General features: G+C 40.5%; 2 protein-coding genes across 2 annotated transcripts in view; one reads left to right on the forward strand and one right to left on the reverse strand.

Moving 5' to 3' along the window:
- The window catches only part of FAM228B (family with sequence similarity 228 member B), a 29,487-nt gene extending 18,740 nt beyond the window's left edge, over positions 1-10,747 (reverse strand). The window contains 3 exon segments of the mRNA XM_040224529.1: positions 1,417-1,485; positions 9,744-9,871; positions 10,477-10,747. Coding sequence (XP_040080463.1) covers positions 1,417-1,485; positions 9,744-9,839 — 165 coding nt within the window. The 5' untranslated portion in view covers positions 9,840-9,871; positions 10,477-10,747.
- A 76-nt stretch (positions 10,748-10,823) lies between these two features.
- On the forward strand, positions 10,824-16,143 carry PFN4 (profilin family member 4). Its single transcript, XM_040224527.1, has 5 exons — positions 10,824-11,276; positions 12,183-12,311; positions 12,575-12,712; positions 13,495-13,600; positions 14,466-16,143. The coding sequence occupies exons 2-5, from the start codon at positions 12,195-12,197 to the stop codon at positions 14,492-14,494; spliced, it is 390 nt and encodes a 129-aa protein (XP_040080461.1). The 5' UTR covers positions 10,824-11,276; positions 12,183-12,194; the 3' UTR covers positions 14,495-16,143.
- Positions 16,144-19,198: the final 3,055 nt, after the last annotated feature.

The following is a 19,198-nucleotide window of genomic DNA, read 5'->3' on the forward strand; positions in this document are numbered from 1 at the left end:
TGCTACAACATGGATGAACCTTAAAAACAATATACTAAATGAAACATGCCAGACACAAAAGGACAAATATTTTAGGATTTCACTTATATGAAATAACTAGATTAGGCAAACTCAGAGAGACAGAAAATAAACCAGAGGTCACAAGAGGCTTGCAAAAGAAGGGATGGGGAGTTACTGCTTAAAAAGTACAAAGTTTTCTTTGGAGTGATGAAAAAGCTTTAGAAAAAGATAATGGTGACAGTTGTACAACATATAAATGTAATTAATGTCACTGAATTATACATTCCAAAATGGTTTAAAAAGCAAATTTTATGTTATATGTATTTTACCACAGTAGAAAAATAATCAACTTTTTTCTTCTTTTGGTCACACTGTGCAGCATGCAGGATCATAGTTAGTTCCCCAACCAGGGATAAAGCCCATGTCCCCTGCATTGAGAGTATGGAGTCTTAACCACTGGGCCATCATGAGAGTCCCAATAAAATTTTTAAAAGATTTCCAAATTGGTAGACACTTGGGATAGATCTTAAAGAACAGAGTTATTTTCGACTGCCCTGGCCATCCAATGGTTAAGACTCTGCACTTCTACTGTAGTGGGGCGCATGTCCAGTCCCTGGGCAGGGAACTAAGATCCCATAAGCTGCTCGGTATGGCCAGGAAAAAAAAGACAAGAGTGAAAAGGCCGAACTGTAGCGCAACCTGGTATAAATGGTAAGTAGCCTGCAAATAAAATGCCTAAATCAGGCTATAAGACTAAATCATCCTCAGCAAAACTTCTCATACACCTTTCATCTAGCAAATGAAATCATGTGATTACTAGGATCAACAACATGAAATTTAAAATGAAAAAATAAAGTACTAAAAACCCTGAGACCTTTTCCAGGTAATATCCCTTCCTAACTTCAGGTTAGAGCACATCTCTACCATTCTCAGTGAATAATTCTCTTCCTTTTTAAACAACTCCAAAGAAAATTCTTAAAAACAAAAATAGGCTGCCCACTCCAGAGTTTAGTACACGTCACATGGACATTCATCTTGTCTTATAATTAAGCCCATCCTGCTACAGTTAAAGCCTTGTTCTTACCTAGGTATTCCTGAGTAATAATTTGTCAGTGTGTTCCAATAACAGCTCTTAAAAATAGACAGGGATTCCTAGAAGTCCCACTAAAATGAAGAAACAAGTGAATAGGAGGAAACTCTTATAAGGTATTTATAAAAGAATCCCCACAAAGTATAGAAAGGGAAGAAGTAAATTAAAGCAACCTCAGAGCTCTTTTAAGGTCAATCCTAAAGGCTAAGGAGTGTTTCCATTATTTTCTATATTTCTAAAATTTTTGTAATGACATGGCACTACATCTAAAATAGAAAAACAAAATTTAATTTTTAACTGAGACACATTTTGTAGCCAATTCTTACCTTAATTATATAATTTTCTCTATATAATATTGATTGAATAGCTGCATCAACATCTTCCTTAGCTAATACCTAAAATGATAGAATAAAATTTTGAAAATCAAGTATTAAAAAATTAAATTATTAATACTACCTAGATTAATAATATTTTACGTGACCTATATATCCCTGGGAAGTTCTCTGTAAATCCCAATTTTTCTACCTCAAATCATATCATCAAGTACTTTATAAAGAGTATTTGAATCTTTCCACTCTCAGATACATTTTAGGGAAAAAAAAATAACTCAGATCACAGACATTTTGATTCCCAACATGGTCAAATGACTTGCCCAAAGTCACATGGTACCCATCTTTTTTCACATCCTATGAAATTATATAATCAGGCCTCTAATGGAATTCATTTAGTCATTAATGAATTTTATTTGATTACACTTAGTCATTTATGGGCTTCCCTAGTGGCTCAGTGGCAAAGAATCTGCCTGTCGTGCAGGAGATGTGTTCAATCCTGGGTTGGGAAGATTCCTCTGGAGAAGGAAATGGCAACCCACTCCAGTATTCTCACCTAGAAAATCCCATGGACAGAGGAGCCTTGCAGGCTGCAGTCCCTGTGGTCACAAAAGAGTTGGACACAACTTAGCAAATAAACAACAACCCTAGTCATTATAGCTATCAAATATTGATACTTTTTATGAACAAGCCACATTCTCAATATTTTAAGCCAACACAAGCTTCAGGAAGTAGTTCATAAAATCAAGTTTTTCCATTTTCATAACAAATCTTCCTCAATTAAACATCCGCCAAAAAATGCAAGAGGCTGATATCTACCAAATTATACAGTTACTAATGGCTAAAAAGAGCAAATTTTATGCTATAATATTTCTGCAATGGAAAAAATGATTAATAATAAAAGAGTCCCAAGGTGGGAGACATTTGGGGTGACCTTTGAAATCCTCTCATAATTACACACAAAAAATATTCTCAAATGAACTGTCATTAGAATTAGTTGTCTTCAGTTCCACTACCTGTGTTTTCCAGAAAGAAAGAAGAAAGAAAATTAGTCACTCAGTCATGTCCAACTCTTTGTTGACCCCATGGACTGTAGCCCACCAGGCTCCTCTGTCCATGGAATTCTCCAGGTAAAAATACTGGAATAGGTTGCCATTTCCTTCTCCAGGGGATATTCCCGACCTAGGGATAAAACCCAGGTCTCCTGCATTGTAGACAGGCTCTTCACCAACTGAGCCACCAGGGAAATCCCTGAAATTTTCCACAACAGATGAATAAAATCTTAAAACCTAAGAACTAACCTTCCCCATTAACACACAAGGAAATTAAGGCTCATCAGAGGTAAGCAACAACCAGAAGCCTAGAAAATCCTGCACTGAGCCCAAAATTCAAACTGAAATGTGTCTAACTCCAAATTCATTTTCTTTGTCCTTTCTGCCTCACAGAGTTGCTATTTCTAGCAAATCTACTGTTCTCAAAACCAAGATGAATACCAATATATTAAAACAATCACCTGAAGACACTGAAGACTAAGCCAGAGTAGGAAGAAACTAAAGGGGAGTCAAAACTTGGAAAATCAGAATGGCACTGGAAAAGTTTTCAGTTGTTTTCACTTTTGTCTAACAGCAGGCATCAATCATAGGTAAAAGAGGTGGCTCAAATGCAGATAAAGATACACAGTTTTACAGATTCCAGAATTAGAAGACAGAGTTCAGGGCAGCCATAGCAGCAAGAAAGTGAAAGAAGAAATGCCTGAAAGGAGAAAGCCATAGACGGAACGCCACAAATTCTGTAGACCAAATCTCTAGTAGACCCTTGAACTACATATGCACACATTAAAAACTCCATGCAGCCCAGCTAAAGCTAAAAAAACTAAACAGTGATTTAATTTGCTGCCAACTGAAGGAGAAACAAAGTTTAGAGTTCATGTTCAGCCAAGTAAACTGTCTGCTAAAACAAAAGTTCAGTATTAATCAGAGGAACATGACAGATTCCAGACCCTTTGCAATATAGCGTTCATAATGTCCAAAATCACTAAACAGCAAAATGTGACCCATACTTCAAAAAGAAATATAATCTTATGGAAATCAACTCTGAGATGGCCCGTATGTTGAAATGAGCAGATAAGGATTCTAGGTCAACTATTATAGCTATGTTTAAGAAGTTAAAGGAAAATATGCTCATAATGAATAGAAAAATGTCAGCAGAAAAAGAATGAAAAATATTGTTCTTAAATTAAAAAAAAAAACTTAAATGGCTTAATAGCAGATTGAAGATGACTTTAAAAGAGTCAGTGAACTTGAATTCAAATAATCAGAATTTATCCAGTCTGAAAAACAGAAAGAAATAAGACTGGAAAAGGAATAAAGTTGCAGTGAGTTATGAGACAACAGCAAAAGGTTGGACAAGTTGATAACTGGAATTCTAAATAAATAATGGCTGGGATGAAAACCACTACTTTCAGACAGAATAGTAGGAACAGATTTACCCTCTTACCTTAAAAAATATAGTGAGAGACACTGGATATCAGGCTATGAAGGACAGTGGCCCCTGAGATACAGAAAACGAGGTAAATCCTAAAACAGCTCATTAGTGCCTGGAGAGAATTTCCAGACTGGTGCAGAGAGGAGGAAGTGACTGAAACAAGGAAGGGCGTTGGGAGTCTGGGAAGGCTACAGTTCACAGAGCACAGTACCAGAGGGAAGAAAGTCACACAGAGAGTCGGGGGGATCTGCAGACGATTAGATCTGTAGAGTGTCCCCCTTGAGACTTCAGGTGAATGCTGTGTTGTGCTGCGCTTTGTCGCTCAGTCATGTCTGACTCTGCGACCTCATGGACTGTAGCCCCCCAAGTTCCTCTGTCCATGGGATTCTCCAGGCAAGAAGACTGTAGTGGGTTGCTTTGCCCTCCTCCAGGGGATCTTCCCAACCCAGGGACTGAACCCAGGTCTCCCACAATGCAGGCGAATTCTTTACCTTCTGAGCCACCAGGGAAGCCCTGACCACTGTATGCACGTGGGGAAACTACTCAAAGAAACACTGTGCAAAGAAGTACCTGAAAGGATTAGGGAAACAATCCCTAAAGGTCACAAACCCCAGGAGTTATTCCTCTTAACAATCAGCCAGAGTGAAAAACTTTATGGTATGCAAAGCACAGAGTTAAAACTAGCCACACATGAAATGCCACTACAGTTCTACCTGACAAAGCTTGGTGGCAAGACATTAAAAAAAAAATCAGACTGTGTCTGAGTAACTTAACTGCATCCCAGAACAAAGCCAAGAGCATTTATTGCAAATAAAAAAATATCCAGCACTCAACAAAAAAAATTCACAATGCCTGGTATCCAACTTAAAAAATCACCAAGCATACAAAGAAGCAGAAAAATTTGACTAATAATGAAAAGAAGAATCAATCAAAACTACCCCAGAGGGCTTCCCTAGTGGCCCAGTGGTTGAGAGTCTGTCTTGCAACGTGGGGGACACAAGTTTGATCCCTGGTCTGGAAACATTCCACTGCTGCAGGGCAACTAAGCCTGTAGGCCACAACTACAAAAGCCCACGGGCCCTAGAGACCATGCTCTGCAACAAGAGAAGCCACCACAGTAAGAAACCCATGCACCACAACTAAAAGTAGCCTCCACTTGCTGCAACTAGAAAAAGTCCACAACAAGGAGCAACAAGGACTCAGGGAAGCCAAAAATAAGTAAATAAAGCTTTTAAAATAAATAAAAAAATTTTTAAATAAAAATAAAAACTACCTCAGAAATGACACAGATAATATAATTATTAGACCAAGACATTAAAATATTTCATAAGTTCAAAATTGGAAAATGTTGGCTCCAAATTGGAACCAACTGGTTTCAAACTAGGAAAGGAATACATCAAGCCTATTGTCACCTTACTTATTTAACTTATATGCAGAGTACATCATGTGAAATGCCCAACTGGATGAAGCACAAGCTGGAATCAAGATTGCAGGAAGAAATATCAATAACCTCAGATATGCAAATGTCACCACCCTTATGGCAGAAAGTGAAGAAGAACTAAAGAGCCTCTTGATTAAAGTGAAAGAGGAGAGTGGAAAAGGTGGCTTAAAACTCAACATTCAAAAAACGAAGATCATGGCATCCAGTCTCATCACTTCATGGCAAACAGATGGGGAAACAATGGAAACAGTGACAGACTTTATTTTCTTGGGCTCCAAAATCACTGCAGATGCTGACTGCAACCATGAAATTAAAAGATGGTTGCTCCCTGGAAGAAAAGCTATGACAAACCTACAGCATATTAAAAAGCAAAGACATTACTTTACCGACAAAGGTCTGTATAGTCAAAGCTATGGTTTTTCCAGTAGTCATCTATGGATGTGAGAGCTGGACTATAAAGAAAGCTGAGCTCCGAAGAACTGATGCTTTTGAACTGTGGCGTTGGAGAAGACTCTTAGAGTCCCTTGGACTGCAAGGAGATCAAAGCAGTCAAACCTAAAGGAAATCAGTCCTGAATATTCATTGGAAGGACTGATGCTGAAGCTGAAACGCCAATACTTGGCCACTTCATGCAAAGAACTGACTCATTAGAAAAGACCCTGATACTGGAAAAGATTGAAGGCAGGAGGAGAATGGGACAACAGAGGATGAGATGGTTGGATGGCATTACCAAATTGATGGACATGAGTTTGAGCAAGCTCTAGGAGTTGGTGATAGACAGGGAAGCCTGGAGTGCTGCAGTCCATGGGGTTGTAAAGAGTCAGAGACGACTGAGCGACTGAACTGAACTAAGTTTAGGAAACTAGAAGAAACAGCAGACATTTTGAGACAGTGAAGAGTTTTTAAAAGACTCCCTAAAAACTTTAAGGATGAAAACTACAATGTCTAAAATGAAAAATACACAGACCAGCTTAACAGCAGATTGGCTATTCCGAAAGAAAAGATTAGTAAACAAAATCATAAGAACATAAGCTGTCCAAAATGAAACGCAGGAGGGAAAAGTCTGAAAAAAATTAACAGGTAATCAGAGGGCTATGGGATAGATGAGACAGCTTTCAAGCAGGTGATTAAAAGTATAATTTTATTTCCCAAAAGGAGAGAGGTGGGATAGAAAAATATTTGAAGAGGGAATGGCTGAGAGTTTTCCAAATGTGTTGGGAACTATAAGCCCACTGATACCAGAGGTTCAGTGAACTCTAAACAATAGAGAAATTGGAACCTTCATATGTTGCTGATGAGAATGTAAAATGGTACAATTACTGTGGGAAGCAGGCAGTTCCTCAAAAAGTTAAACACAGAATTACCATATGACCTAAGCAATTCCATTCCTAGGTTACACATCCCAAGACAATTGAAAACACATGTTCACACAAAAACCTGTATACAAATGTTCATAGCAGCATTATTCATAACAGTCAAAAAGTAGGAAAAAATCTGAATGCCCATCGACTGATGGCGTCCATATATTGGAATATCATCTTTCCATAAAAAGGAAAGAAGTAGTGATACATGCTACAACATGGATGAACCTTGAAAACAGTATGGTAACTGAAAGTAGCCACACAGAGGACAACATACTATATGATTCCATTTGTATACAATGTCCAAAATAGATAAATCTGAGAGAAAGCAGATTAGCAGTTGCCAGAGAACAAGGGAGAAGGGAATGGACAGTGACTGCTAAAGGGTATGACTTTCATTTTCGGGGTGATGAAAATGTTCTGTAATTAGATAGTGGTACTGCTCTATTGACTATGCCAATATTCTGTGGATCACAATATACTGTGGAAAATTCTGAAAGAGATGGGAATACCAGACCACCTAACCTGCCTCTTGAGAAATCTGCATGCAGGTCAGGAAGCAACAGTTAGAACTGGACATGGAACAACAGACTGGTTCCAAATAGGAAAAGGAGTACGTCAAGACTGTATATTGTCACCCTGCTTATTTAACTTCTATGCAGAGTACATCATGAGAAACACTGGGCTGGAAGAAGCACAAGCTGGAATCAAGATTGCCGGGAGAAATATCAATCACCTCAGATATGCAGATGACACCACCTTTATGGCAGAAAGTGAAGAAGAACTAAAAAGCCTCTTGATGAAAGTGAAAGAGGAGAGTGAAAAAGTTGGCTTAAAGCTCAACATTAAGAAAACAAAGATCACGGCATCTGGTCCCATCACTTCATGGGAAATAGATGGGGAAACAGTAGAAACAGTGTCAGACTTTATTTTTTTGGGCTCCAAAATCACTGCAGATGGTGACTGCAGTCATGAAATTAAAAGACGCTTACTCCTTGGAAGAAAAGTGATGACCAACCTAGATAGTATATTCAAAAGCAGAGACATTACTTTGCCAACTAAGGTCCGTCTAGTCAAGGCTATGGTTTTTCCTGTGGTCATGTATGGATGTGAGAGTTGGACTGTGAAGAAGGCTGAGTGCCAAAGAATTGATGCTTTTGAACTGTGGTGTTGGAGAAGACTCTTGAGAGTCCCTTGGACTGCAAGGCGATCCAACCAGTCCATTCTGAAGGAGATCAACCCTGGGATTTCTTTGGAAGGAATGATGCTAAAGCTGAAGCTCCAGTACTTTGGCCACCTCATGAGAAGAGTTGACTCATTGGAAAAGATGCTGATGTTGGGAGGGATTGGGGGCAGGAGGAGAAGGGGATGACAGAGGATGAGATGGCTGGATGGCATCACCGACTCAATGGACATGAGTCTGAGTGAACTCCGGGAGATGGTGATGGACAGGGAGGCCTGGCGTGCTGCAATTCATGGGGTCGCAAAGAGTTGGACACAACTGAGCGACTGAACTGAATGGTTATATAATCTTGTGGATATACCAAAAACTGCTGAGTTGTATACTTGAAGGTAGTGAATTTTATGGTATGTGAATTCTATCTCAATAATAAAAACAGTAAGATAGCTCAATTAAAAAATTCACAAAATAACTGAACAAACACTTCATCAAGTGGACAGTTAGACAAGTTAGACAAGAAAAGATGCTCAATATCATTAATTATTAGGGAAATTCAAATTAAAAACACAATGAATTGCCACTCTACATCTTTTTTAGAATGTCTCAAATTAATGACTACACACACACACACAAAGACTGTAACCAAATGCTGGCTAGGATGTAAAACACTGGAACTCCCATACACTGCTACTGGAAATACAAAATAACTTTGGAAAACTGTTTGGCAATTTCATAAAATGTTAAATTTCATTTACCATATGACCTAGGCATTCCACAATTAGATATTTACCCAACAGTAATAAAAACATATGTTCCTACAAAGATAGTATGTGAATGTTTCTAACAGCTTTACTTGTAATAACCAAAAACTGTTAATCTAAATATGCAACAACAGGATGTACAAACTAGGGTATATAGCATTCAATAGTAACAAAAAAGAATCAAGTATTGATACATGAAACAACATGGAATCACAAATTATACTGAGTGAAAGAAGCCACACAAAAATAATACATACCGTAAGATTACATTTGTACAAAAAATTTAAATGCAAAATAAACTATAGTGATAGAAAGTGGAAAGGGAGGCACTTAAAAAGGGACACAATGAAGACACTTCGGGAGTATTGAATATGTTTGCTGTCTCGATTGTGGTGATGGTTTCATGCATGAATCAGTTTAGTCAGTTCAGTTCAGTCGCTCAGTTGTGTCCGACTCTTTGCGACCCAATGAATTGCAGCACGCCAGGCCTCCCTGCCCATCACCATCTCCCGGAGTTTACTCAAACTCATGTCCATTGAGTCGGTGATGCCATCCAGCCATCTCATCCTCGGTTGTCCCCTTCTCCTCCTGCCCCCAATCCCTCCCAGCATCAGCGTCTTTTCCAATGAGTCAACTCTTCTCATGAGGTGGCCAAAGTACTGGAGTTTCAGCTTTAGCATCATTCCTTCCAAAGAACACCCAGGACTGATCTCCTTTAGAATGGACTGAGGGCTCAAATTTTACCAAACTGTATGCTTTAAATATATGCAATTCATTACATATCAAGTATACCTTAATAAACCTGGGTAGAAAAAAAAAAGAATCTAAAAAAAAACCCCACAACATATATAAATTTGGGTGATGTAGCTAAAGTAATGCTTCAGGAGAAACGTAACTTTATTAAAAAGGTATGTAACAAGGGACATTATTCCACCTTAAGAAATTGGAAAATGAAGAGCAAAGAAAATAGTTAATAGAAACAACAGGATAATAAAGAGCAGAATGAAACAGAAAACAGAAAAATAATATATTTAGCACAAGCCACTTTTCAATGCAACTACCCAAGTATAAACTTTAAAATGCCATTACTATGATACCTCCATAAAAGAAAGTGGTTGTGGCTCCAGCCATTCTCTTGAGCTCTTGAGCTTGGGAAGCTTGTCAGTTACCAGATCATTCTCATAACTTTTCATTGTGGTCCCAAATAACAGATTCCCTAAAAAAATTAAAAAATTAGCTTCCTTAGTAACGAGCATTCACGTGTATTTTCTCTTTAATATTTGTGACCATAGATGGACATGAAACGGATTCTTAACATTAGACATCATGTTTTTCCTAAAGTGAGAGGGAACATTTGTATTCACAGGCCTTTTAAAAGCTAGCCAGAGATTACTCCAACTGCCGTTCCCTTTTTTTCAGTCTGTCCACAAGCTTCTGCTGATGTCTTCCGAGCCTGCCTCCTTTAAGCAGAGGAGCTCCTTCTCGACCGACCAGCAGAGCCCCCTGAAAAGCCAGGCTTCCCACATTGCCCAGCCGAGCCGGTGCAGCAATTCTCAGCCTGGCCTCAAGGAGGCGCGTGTGCAGCTTTCCGAAACTGCAGCTTTCGGAACGGGAAAGCTGCAGCTTTCTGGCTCCTGAAGCACACGCAGGAAGGGCCTCTTAGAGAGGGAAGGAAGGGCTTTTGAACAAAATATGCTGGTCTTCAAGCTCTAAGAGGCCCAAACTCCTCCCCTCCCTTCCCCCGCGCCCGCAGGTGCCTGAGAAGCTGTCATAAAGCCTGTGTCCCTGGTAGAACCTACATCACACACGACCCCGCTCCTTCACCCCTACCCGCTGAGCAAGGTGCGCGCGGCCTCCGCCGCGGAAAAGTTGAATGGCCGCGACTGGTACCTCAGCGCCCTTCAAAACTGGCAGAGCCTTCGGCTCCTCTGGATCACACGAGAGCCGGACCCGACAGCCTACAGTGCCAGAGCGGTCGGCTGAGGCGGGAGAGCCCGCCGCACCTGCGGCTCAATGAGCTAGAGGCGGTCGCCTTGGTAGATGAGAACGTTCTGCGTCCAGTGATTCGATAGGAACCGCCTCCCCGGCCCCGCCCCACGACCCCTCCGACGCGGCGACCTCCGCGTCTCTGAGCAGCGCGCAATTGCGCTCCCGCGGCCGCGTCAGGCTGAGAGGAGACCTCGTAAGCAGTAGCGCCCGGGCCCGCGGGTAGATCCTGGTTTGCGGGCGGAGCTAGAGCGCTTCTCGGTGCTGGGGGAGCTCCCACAGCCAGTAGCTGGGCTAGTCGCCCTCTCGCCCCGCCTTCCCCTGCGTCCGTTGACGGCCGTATGCGCCTCAAGCCAGGCCTCGGTGGAGCGCGGGGCTCCTTTCAGAGGGGCTGCTGACTTCAGTGGGTTTGCCCGCGCCGCGCTTCGCTAAACCCTCAGGGCCTCCTGTGCGTCTCCCCCCACCGCCCGAGACAACCAGACCGGATTTAAACCCCCTCCCTCTCCCTCAGTCAGGGAACTGTCGAGGGCCAAATCACCACATTGGGAGTGGCGGGCTAGGGACGCCTGCCCTTAGGATCTCTTGGAACGACGAGTGTTTGTGGAACTTGTCCCCTATGAGCACCATCCAAGACTTGGAAACTTGTAGGAAAAATGTCGCTCTAGGTTCCATAAGGTGTTTCTGTGTGCTGTGCTTGGTCGCCCACTCTTCGAGACCCCATGGACAGGCTCCTCGGTCCATGGGGATTCTCCAGGCAAGAATACCGGAATGGGTTGCCATGCCCTCCTCCAGGGGATCTTCCCAACCCAGGGATGGAACCCAGGTCTCCCGCATTGCAGGTGGATTCTTTACGTCTGAGCCACCAGGTGTTTTTAACCCCTGAGGTATTCATCAGTGTCCATAGTTGGTGCTGATGCTAGTCAAAGGGAAAGGAACGTGAGGACTCAACTACTGCCATATCTCGTTTACTTCAGTAGTTCTCCATTTAGTCAGGTTTCTTGTTTGTTTTAATCCTAGGTGATTCTGATACAAACCGTTGACATAGAAAAAGTTAGGAGTTGTGAATTTCCAAACTCAAAACCCTCTGTGTAAACTGATTTTCTGTGATTCTGTTTTCCTTTTCTTAGTATTGGTGGGCACCGGATGGTGGACCACCATCTCTACTCTGCATCTTTTCAGTTAAAGCTGTTGATATTAAAGCTGTTTTGAATGTCTTGGGGACATCTTTTAAAAGACTTTTAAAAGCTAGCTGCTGCTGCTAAGTCGCTTCAGTCGTGTCCGACTCTGTGCGACCCCACAGACGGCAGCCCACCAGGCTCCGCTGTCAATGGGAATCTCCAGGCAAGAACACTGGAGTGGGTTGCCATTTCCTTCTCCAATGCATGAAAGTGAAAAGTGAAAGTGAAGTCGCTCAGTCGTGTCTAACTCTTCGCGACCCCATGGGCTGCAGCCTACCAGGCTCCTCCGCCCATGGGATTTTCCAGGCAAGAGTACTGGAGTGGGGTGCCAGCTAGAGCAGATGATTTCAACTGCAGTTCCCTTTTTTTCAGAACTGAGGGAGCATGAGCCATTTGCAGAACTTACTGTTAGATACACTCCTGGGAACAAAGCATGTGGACAGTGCAGCCCTCATCAAACTCCAGGAGCGGAGCCTATGTGTAGCATCACCAGGATTTAGTGTAAGAAGAAACCAAGTTTGGCATAAGAGTTTAAGTCTTTTTTCTGTAAAAAGCCAATAGATAAGTGATAACATTCCAATAAAACTATGAACACTGAAATCTGAATTTCATGTATTTTTACATATTGCAAAATATTTTTTTCAACTTTTTAAAAATGTAAAAACCATCATTACCTCACAGGCCTGTGTAAGAAAACTGGTAGTGGGTCAAATTTGGCCAGTTCCTCATCGTTTGCCGATTTCTAGTCTGTTTAACCTCTGCAGGTAATGCCCAGTGATGTCCGAACACTTGTAAATGGGTTTGCCAAAAACCCTTTGAAGACCAGAAGAGAAGGATTGTATTTCAAGGAGAAGGACTACAAATGTGTCCGGGCAGATGACTATTCTCTTTATGCCAAGAATGTGAGTGTTCAAGATGTGAAGACAACTGGTAAAAACTTTTGAGTTTGACTCCAAGTTTTCTATGCCTCTCCTGATCCTATCTTTAAAACAGACTAAGCCTGTTACCGCAGTGGCAGTATTTGAGATAGCCAGCAGTCTAGTGCCATGAAGGCATATGTTAAAGAAAGTACTAACAGAGCCTGGTTTTAGGAAACATTCATTCTGGATTTTGTCAACTGAACCTTGCCTGAACTGTCTCATCTCTCATACTCCATATTATCCTTCTTTTTAAAAAGTGGTATTACTCTTGTGCTTAAAACAACTGTTGGTTCACTGTTGCCTATAACAATTAAGGGAATGATAGTCCTATTTCTGGTTGCCCTGTATTATGGCTTGGGCACACTTCACCCACATTATACACTAAGTAACCTCATTTACAGATGAGGAAACTGAGGCTTAAGAAGGTTCAGTAACTCTTCCATAGTCACAGCAGAAAATGGAGGTGCTGGGATTCAAGCCCAGTGATCTAATTCCAAATATATTTCCTTTCCATGACATCTGTTGTTCTCATCAGGACAGGGAAATACTACAATCAATTTGGGAGCTTTTTCAGAATACACATGCTGTTATTACAATAGTCTGAAACTTTTTAAGGAAACACAACTAAATTAGTGAAAAAAGTAAGATTATCCAAAAACAAACATGAATATGAAAGTCAGGAAAAGGTGAAAAGTGTGGCTGGAGGGTAACTGCTAGTCCTGTTGTTAAAACCAAGAGAAAAGCATTGTTTTATTTTTATCCAGGAAAACACTGGTGTGATTGTTGTGAAGACCCATCTGTATCTTCTGGTGGCAACTTACTCTGAAGGCATGTATCCTAGTGTCTGTGTGGAAGCCACAGAGAAGTTGGGTAAGCTTGTTCCCAATGCCTGTCTTTCTTTGCTGTGGTAGTAGTCTTCTGACTGCAAGTAATGCAGTCAAACCAGCTGAGTCGCAGGAAAAATGGGCTCCAGGGACTGGAACAATGAATCCTTCTCTAGTCTTTCCTCCTAGAGCGTCAGCTTTGTTACATCCCATTGCAAACTGCCTCCTTTCCTCATGGTGCCATGGTCAAGCCTGGCATCCTCTTCTTTTAGAACCCTGATCTGACAAGTCTCAGATTGTATTGTTTACCCTTATATCAGTCAGCTGGGGATAGGAGGTAGGGAGGGCAAGGTAATAAGAGCAGAGATGTAGCTGCTGGGGGCCATCCTCTATAAAAGGGCCTTCTACAGAAAAAGAAATCACTGTGAGCCAGGCAGCTGGCTTCCTGGTATCTTCCTGGAATCCACAAGTGGATTCCCCTTCCATGTCTACGTTTTCAAATAAAGATCTAATGTAGAACTGGGAAATTATAGTTATGAGATATGTCTATGAGAGTTTTAATTGTATTTTTAATTACTTGTATTTTTCTCTATCAAAAATTGTGCATAATTCTAGAAATTTGAGGAAATAAAACTTTTATTTTGGAAGATTCTAGGAACATATAATAGACAATAGATGTCTCCCCCAACAATGAACTCCTTGAAGTCAGGGACTGGGTCTTAACTATCCAGTCATCCTTGTATCTCCAAGTACTTAACACAATGCCTAGTATATGGTAGTCACTCACAAATTTTTATGGAATAAATGAATGAATCATATTGTTAATATTGTGAATGAATCATGTTGTTATTATTTACTGTTCATCAGTAAATAATATGGTCAAATAGTAACCATATTCTGTTTTCTTTCAGGAGACTATCTAAGAAGAAAAGGGAATTAAGTCATCAGAGGACTATGAAAGATGGCTTTTATGATTTTAGAAGAAAATTATAGGTCCTAAGGAAATAAATGCCTTATTTTGTGGTTTAGGCAGAAGACACTAAAAAGGAAGAATGAATTAAGGAAGCAATTTTTCTTATTTCAAGAGGTTCTCTTTTTTAATTGGAATTATTTAATCCACTTTATCTTTTTTCTTTAGTGTTGTTCATTGGCATGAATGTGAGGCACTGATAGTTTCACAGAGCATATCTGTTGGAAAACTCCTCTATGAGTCTCTTGTATTCCCACAAATATTGTTGGATATGCCAAGAATGAAAGAATGATTGAACTTAATCTCCAGTCGCTCTCCCCTCTCCAGAGATCAGCAGTTGGGGAACCAGGGACAAAGGCTAAAAATATTTATTATATCACTTCTGGTCTTAATGGCAAGGTTGTACCAGGTAAAAAGGTGGCTATATCTTGCTATCTTAGCCAGATTAAGTATTAAACATTCAGTTCATCTCAATCATCCCATCTTGTCCAGAATCTCTGCTCACCATTTGGCTTTCCATGTAGCTCTATCTAGAGATTTTGGGGTCAGACCTCATGCCAATGATTTCTCCTTTTAAATTACAACACTGACATCTGAGTTTTATAACTTAGTTATGTAGACTGTACACCCACTCTCACATGCTGACAAACTGAGGTTTTGAGCCCGAAAGGCAGGTCTGATCTTGGATCACAGTGATCTCTAAAGTACTGAAGCTATCATGAAGCCTCTTGGCTGCTCACATTTCCCAGATACACACATTGCACTGCTGAGTGCCAAGTGGAAGGCTTTTTCATAAACTTCATCAAGGCAAATGCCTCACTGTCTAGAGTCCTCCTATGTAGCACGGTCTAGTTGCTTCCTACAATTCTTACCACAAAGTTCTGGTCACGCTCAGCTACTCAGACCCACAAAAGGGACCCTTTGATGGCAGCTCCCTGTGGAGGTGCCTAGGGAGCAGGTGATGTTCTGAAACAGGGGTCTCCAAACAAGGAAAATTTTTGTCCTGATAGTTCACAAAGGCTTGAAATGGTACATACAGGCATGAATGTACTCAAGGGATTAATTTTTTTCCCAGGTCCCCAACTTCCATATGTACTTTCCTAAAATTTACCTGTTGTGATTGAGCACTAATGCCAGTTCTCGCAGTATGCAAAAGAAAGGCCTACTCTCATCCAGCCCCAGTCCTACTGTAATACTTAGCTTGGAGTGTAAGAACTGCAAGGTACCAAAGGAAAGGAAAATTCTCAATTATTTTTAAATGTAATGAGCTCTTTCATCCTGTATTGTAAAAAAATACATCATATGTGAAGAAGAGTACCATGAGAATAAATCAAAAAGAGTATCATTGAGAAATAGTGAAAATCTTTGTATCATAATTCATCCAGGAGAGAAAGACTCATCCACGTTTCAAAAGAGAGAAGCAAGACAGTTATCATAAGGACATGAAATAACATGATTACTTGAAAAATGAGAAACCTTTTCTGATAGAAATATGAGTTGGCTGATTAGTTTAACAATGGTGGCTGGCTTTGCCAAAAAGAATGTCACAGATGTTGTTGATAAATGGGTTAAGTTTACAATGCCAAGATGTCAATTAAAATATATATATTTTTAGCTTATATTGGAGTATAGTTGATTTACAATGTTCCATTAGTTTCTGCTGTACATCAAAGTAAATCAGTTACACATATACATGTAGCCACTCTTTTTTAGATTCTACTCCCAGATCATTACAGAGTATCGAGTAGAGTTCCCTGTGCTATACAGTAGATTCTTACTAGTTTTCTGTTTTATAGATAGTACTGTGTATATGTCAACCCCAATCTACCAAATCATCCCTCCCCCCCAAATACAAACATATTTAGAAGGATTTGGTCCAAACAATTGTCTTAGCAAAAAAGTGTATTGGAATTAACACTTTTACTTTCCACATCCTCCTGAATATATCAGTTTAAACAAGGGGCCTCTAAGAAGTAGAAGCAGAAATATTAATAATCATTTGACAAATCTTTGCAAAGCTTTGTTGGCAATAATCCCAGAAGCTGAGAACGACACATATGACTGGGTAACTAATCCCTTACAGGTTGAATGGTTTCCAAATCTTTGCTTTCAACAAAATTGAAGGAAGGCTTAATTAAGTTTCCAGCTAATACATCACTGAAAATAATTTTTGATGACAAATCCTTATATGGTTTTTATCATGTAACTCAGAGGTATTCAAATAATTGGCTGACATTCCTATAAAGAAATTTCTTTCCCTTCTAATTTATGCAAATTAGATTTCTCAGAGCTTGTCCATAAAAATGAAAAAGATTAATGCTGAAACCAGTCTCATTCAAGCAATAATTAATATTCATCCACAGATGACATAATTATTCAGAAAAATCAACCCCACCAATGGTCCAATAAAAATTTTATATTCAATAATTATTAATATTTAAAATAATACTTTTACTTTGGCCATGCCATGCAGCCTGTGGGATTTTATTTCCCTGACCAGGTATAGAACCTGGGACCTAAGCAGTGAGAGCAGAGAGTCCTAACCACTGGACTGAAAGGGACTTCCCCTAAAATAATACTTTAAATAACATAAAAGTAATTCAAAATAATGTTTTGATCAGCTATGAACTAATAATATTGTAATGATAAGTAAATCCAGAGGAAATTTAACACTTTATAGCCCTACAATCACAGAAAACTTTAAACTGTCAGGTTATATATATTTTGTTGCAGATAAGAATGATCAATAAAGCATAAAATATAGGATATAATTTTATGCAGAATTAAAATATAAGTATTGGGAAAAAATGAAATTTTAAAACTTCCAACTGTTAAAGAACTCGTCTGGGTACTTTTTAGTGGATGATTATAGTATCAAATTGCTCTAAAACCCAACTCCACTTGATACATTTAAAAGCCTGATATGAGTTTTAAATGTCAGTATTTATGACCAGAAATCATATCTTTTGTACTACCTTAAATGTAAGATGAAAGATTTTAGATATCAACTTTAAAATATGAGGAACGCAGCTTTTAAAAATGCTTTTTGTCTATTGATGAAGACCACTGCCTGGAGTAAGAACTGTCTTGGGCCCTGAGTCATACAGATGGGTCCCCAGGAAGATGGCAGAGGCAGGTAACCAAATAGGCAGCCCCACCAAGCTGACTCCAAGCTCTTTCCTTTCCTAGAGCCTTCCTGAGTCTTTGCCCTCCAACCTCAAGGTGGAGTACGCATGGAAAGAGGGGAGGAAGAGCCCAGACAAAGTCAGGCAGGCACAGAAGTTGGCATGGTATCCAGAGGTGAACTGCCCCAGCTCCTCTAGGCAAGGACCAGTTGTCATCACTGAGCTGCTGGGCTGCCCAAGCTTGGGCTTGGTTACCACAGAAGCTGCTGGTTTATGCAGAACCCTTCAGAGGACATCTGAGAGAGAGTATGCCCTCAACCCCATTTAACTTTCAGGATAAGCAGCAGCAGCTGTACCCTCACATCAGCTGGGTTTCTGGGACACATGCTTCCACCTCATTCCTAACACAGATCTTGCTTGTTCTGCTAAAACATGAACCTATGGGGAGTCCCTCTAAGGCCAGAGATGTGGACTGTGCAATACTGCCGCAGCAACCAGTCATTTAAAATTTACCACCCAATTCCACAACTTATATTTTGACAAAAAAGGGCTGGAGCACAGATGTTTTAAGGAAATCAAGTTGTTTTTGTGGTTTCCAGCAGAGCTCTCTATTGACCCTTTGGGAGGTTAGTGTCCTCAGAGATGGACAATTACATATTTTCATAATGCCTGGTGCTCTGTGTGGCTTGTGGGATCTTAGTTCCCCTATCGGGTGGAATCCATGCCATCAGTGATGGAAGCTTCGAGTCCTAACCACTGGTCCTCCAGGGAAGTCCCTTGGGTCTTATTCTTTAATTATCAGGGAGTCAGCAGTATACAACCCACTCCAGTGTTCTTGCCTGGAGAATCCCAGGGATGGAGGAGCCTGGTGGGCTGTCGTCTCTGGGGTCGCTAGAGTCAGACACTACTGAAGCGACTCAGCAGCAGCCGCAGCAGCAGTGTAAATTCCTCCCCTCCTTGGGACATGGTCCCTCTGAGACACTAGAGCCTACCCCCCAAAAAAGTAGCAAAAAATACCCACCACAAAGTTTCCAGAAAAGGCCTCCTTTGGCCTTTTGGACCTTCCCTCTGAATACACTGTTGGGCTTCTTCTGTCCCTTTTCTTGCAATAGTGGTTTTGACACAGATGACAAGAGGAGGGACAGTGGCTGACAGGCGTTTCTGGAAAACAGGCCCTATAAAAAATATGTAATTTGGGTAGCCTTCTAGCAAGAATGCTCAGGAGAGGGATGTAAGTAAAGAGAAAGGGCATTTGTAATTGATGGGACAGATGGTTGCCCCAGGCAGTCCTTCCTTCTACTCTAGAGCCTTGGGCAGGAGCATGAGATAAAGAGCTTGATTCCTGGCTCTGACATTCATCAGCTATGTGCCCCTTGAAACCAAATTAATCTTTCTGTTGATACATCTTTATTCCTTCTTAGTGAAGTGTCATAAAACTCAAATAAGAGAACACATGTGAAGAGGTAAATTATAAGGCACTGCAAAAAAAAAAGTTACCTTTTTATACATGTGCACATACATGTATAGTCTTCTAATCCAGTGGCTTGTA

The sequence above is a fragment of the Oryx dammah genome, unplaced genomic scaffold, assembly GCF_014754425.2.
Source record: "Oryx dammah isolate SB20612 unplaced genomic scaffold, SCBI_Odam_1.1 HiC_scaffold_25, whole genome shotgun sequence".
In the NCBI taxonomy this organism is placed as follows: Eukaryota; Metazoa; Chordata; class Mammalia; order Artiodactyla; family Bovidae; genus Oryx; species Oryx dammah.

What these genes read in the sequence shown, in the direction of transcription:
- PFN4 (XM_040224527.1), top strand. Translation starts at nt 12,195, where the DNA reads ATGAGCCATTTGCAGAACTTACTGTTAGATACACTCCTGGGAACAAAG. An exon ending in TAGCATCACCAGGATTTAGT is followed by an intron (nt 12,312 to 12,574) that starts GTAAGAAGAAAC and finishes TAACCTCTGCAG; the next exon opens with GTAATGCCCAGTGATGTCCG. An exon ending in GGAAGCCACAGAGAAGTTGG is followed by an intron (nt 13,601 to 14,465) that starts GTAAGCTTGTTC and finishes GTTTTCTTTCAG; the next exon opens with GAGACTATCTAAGAAGAAAA.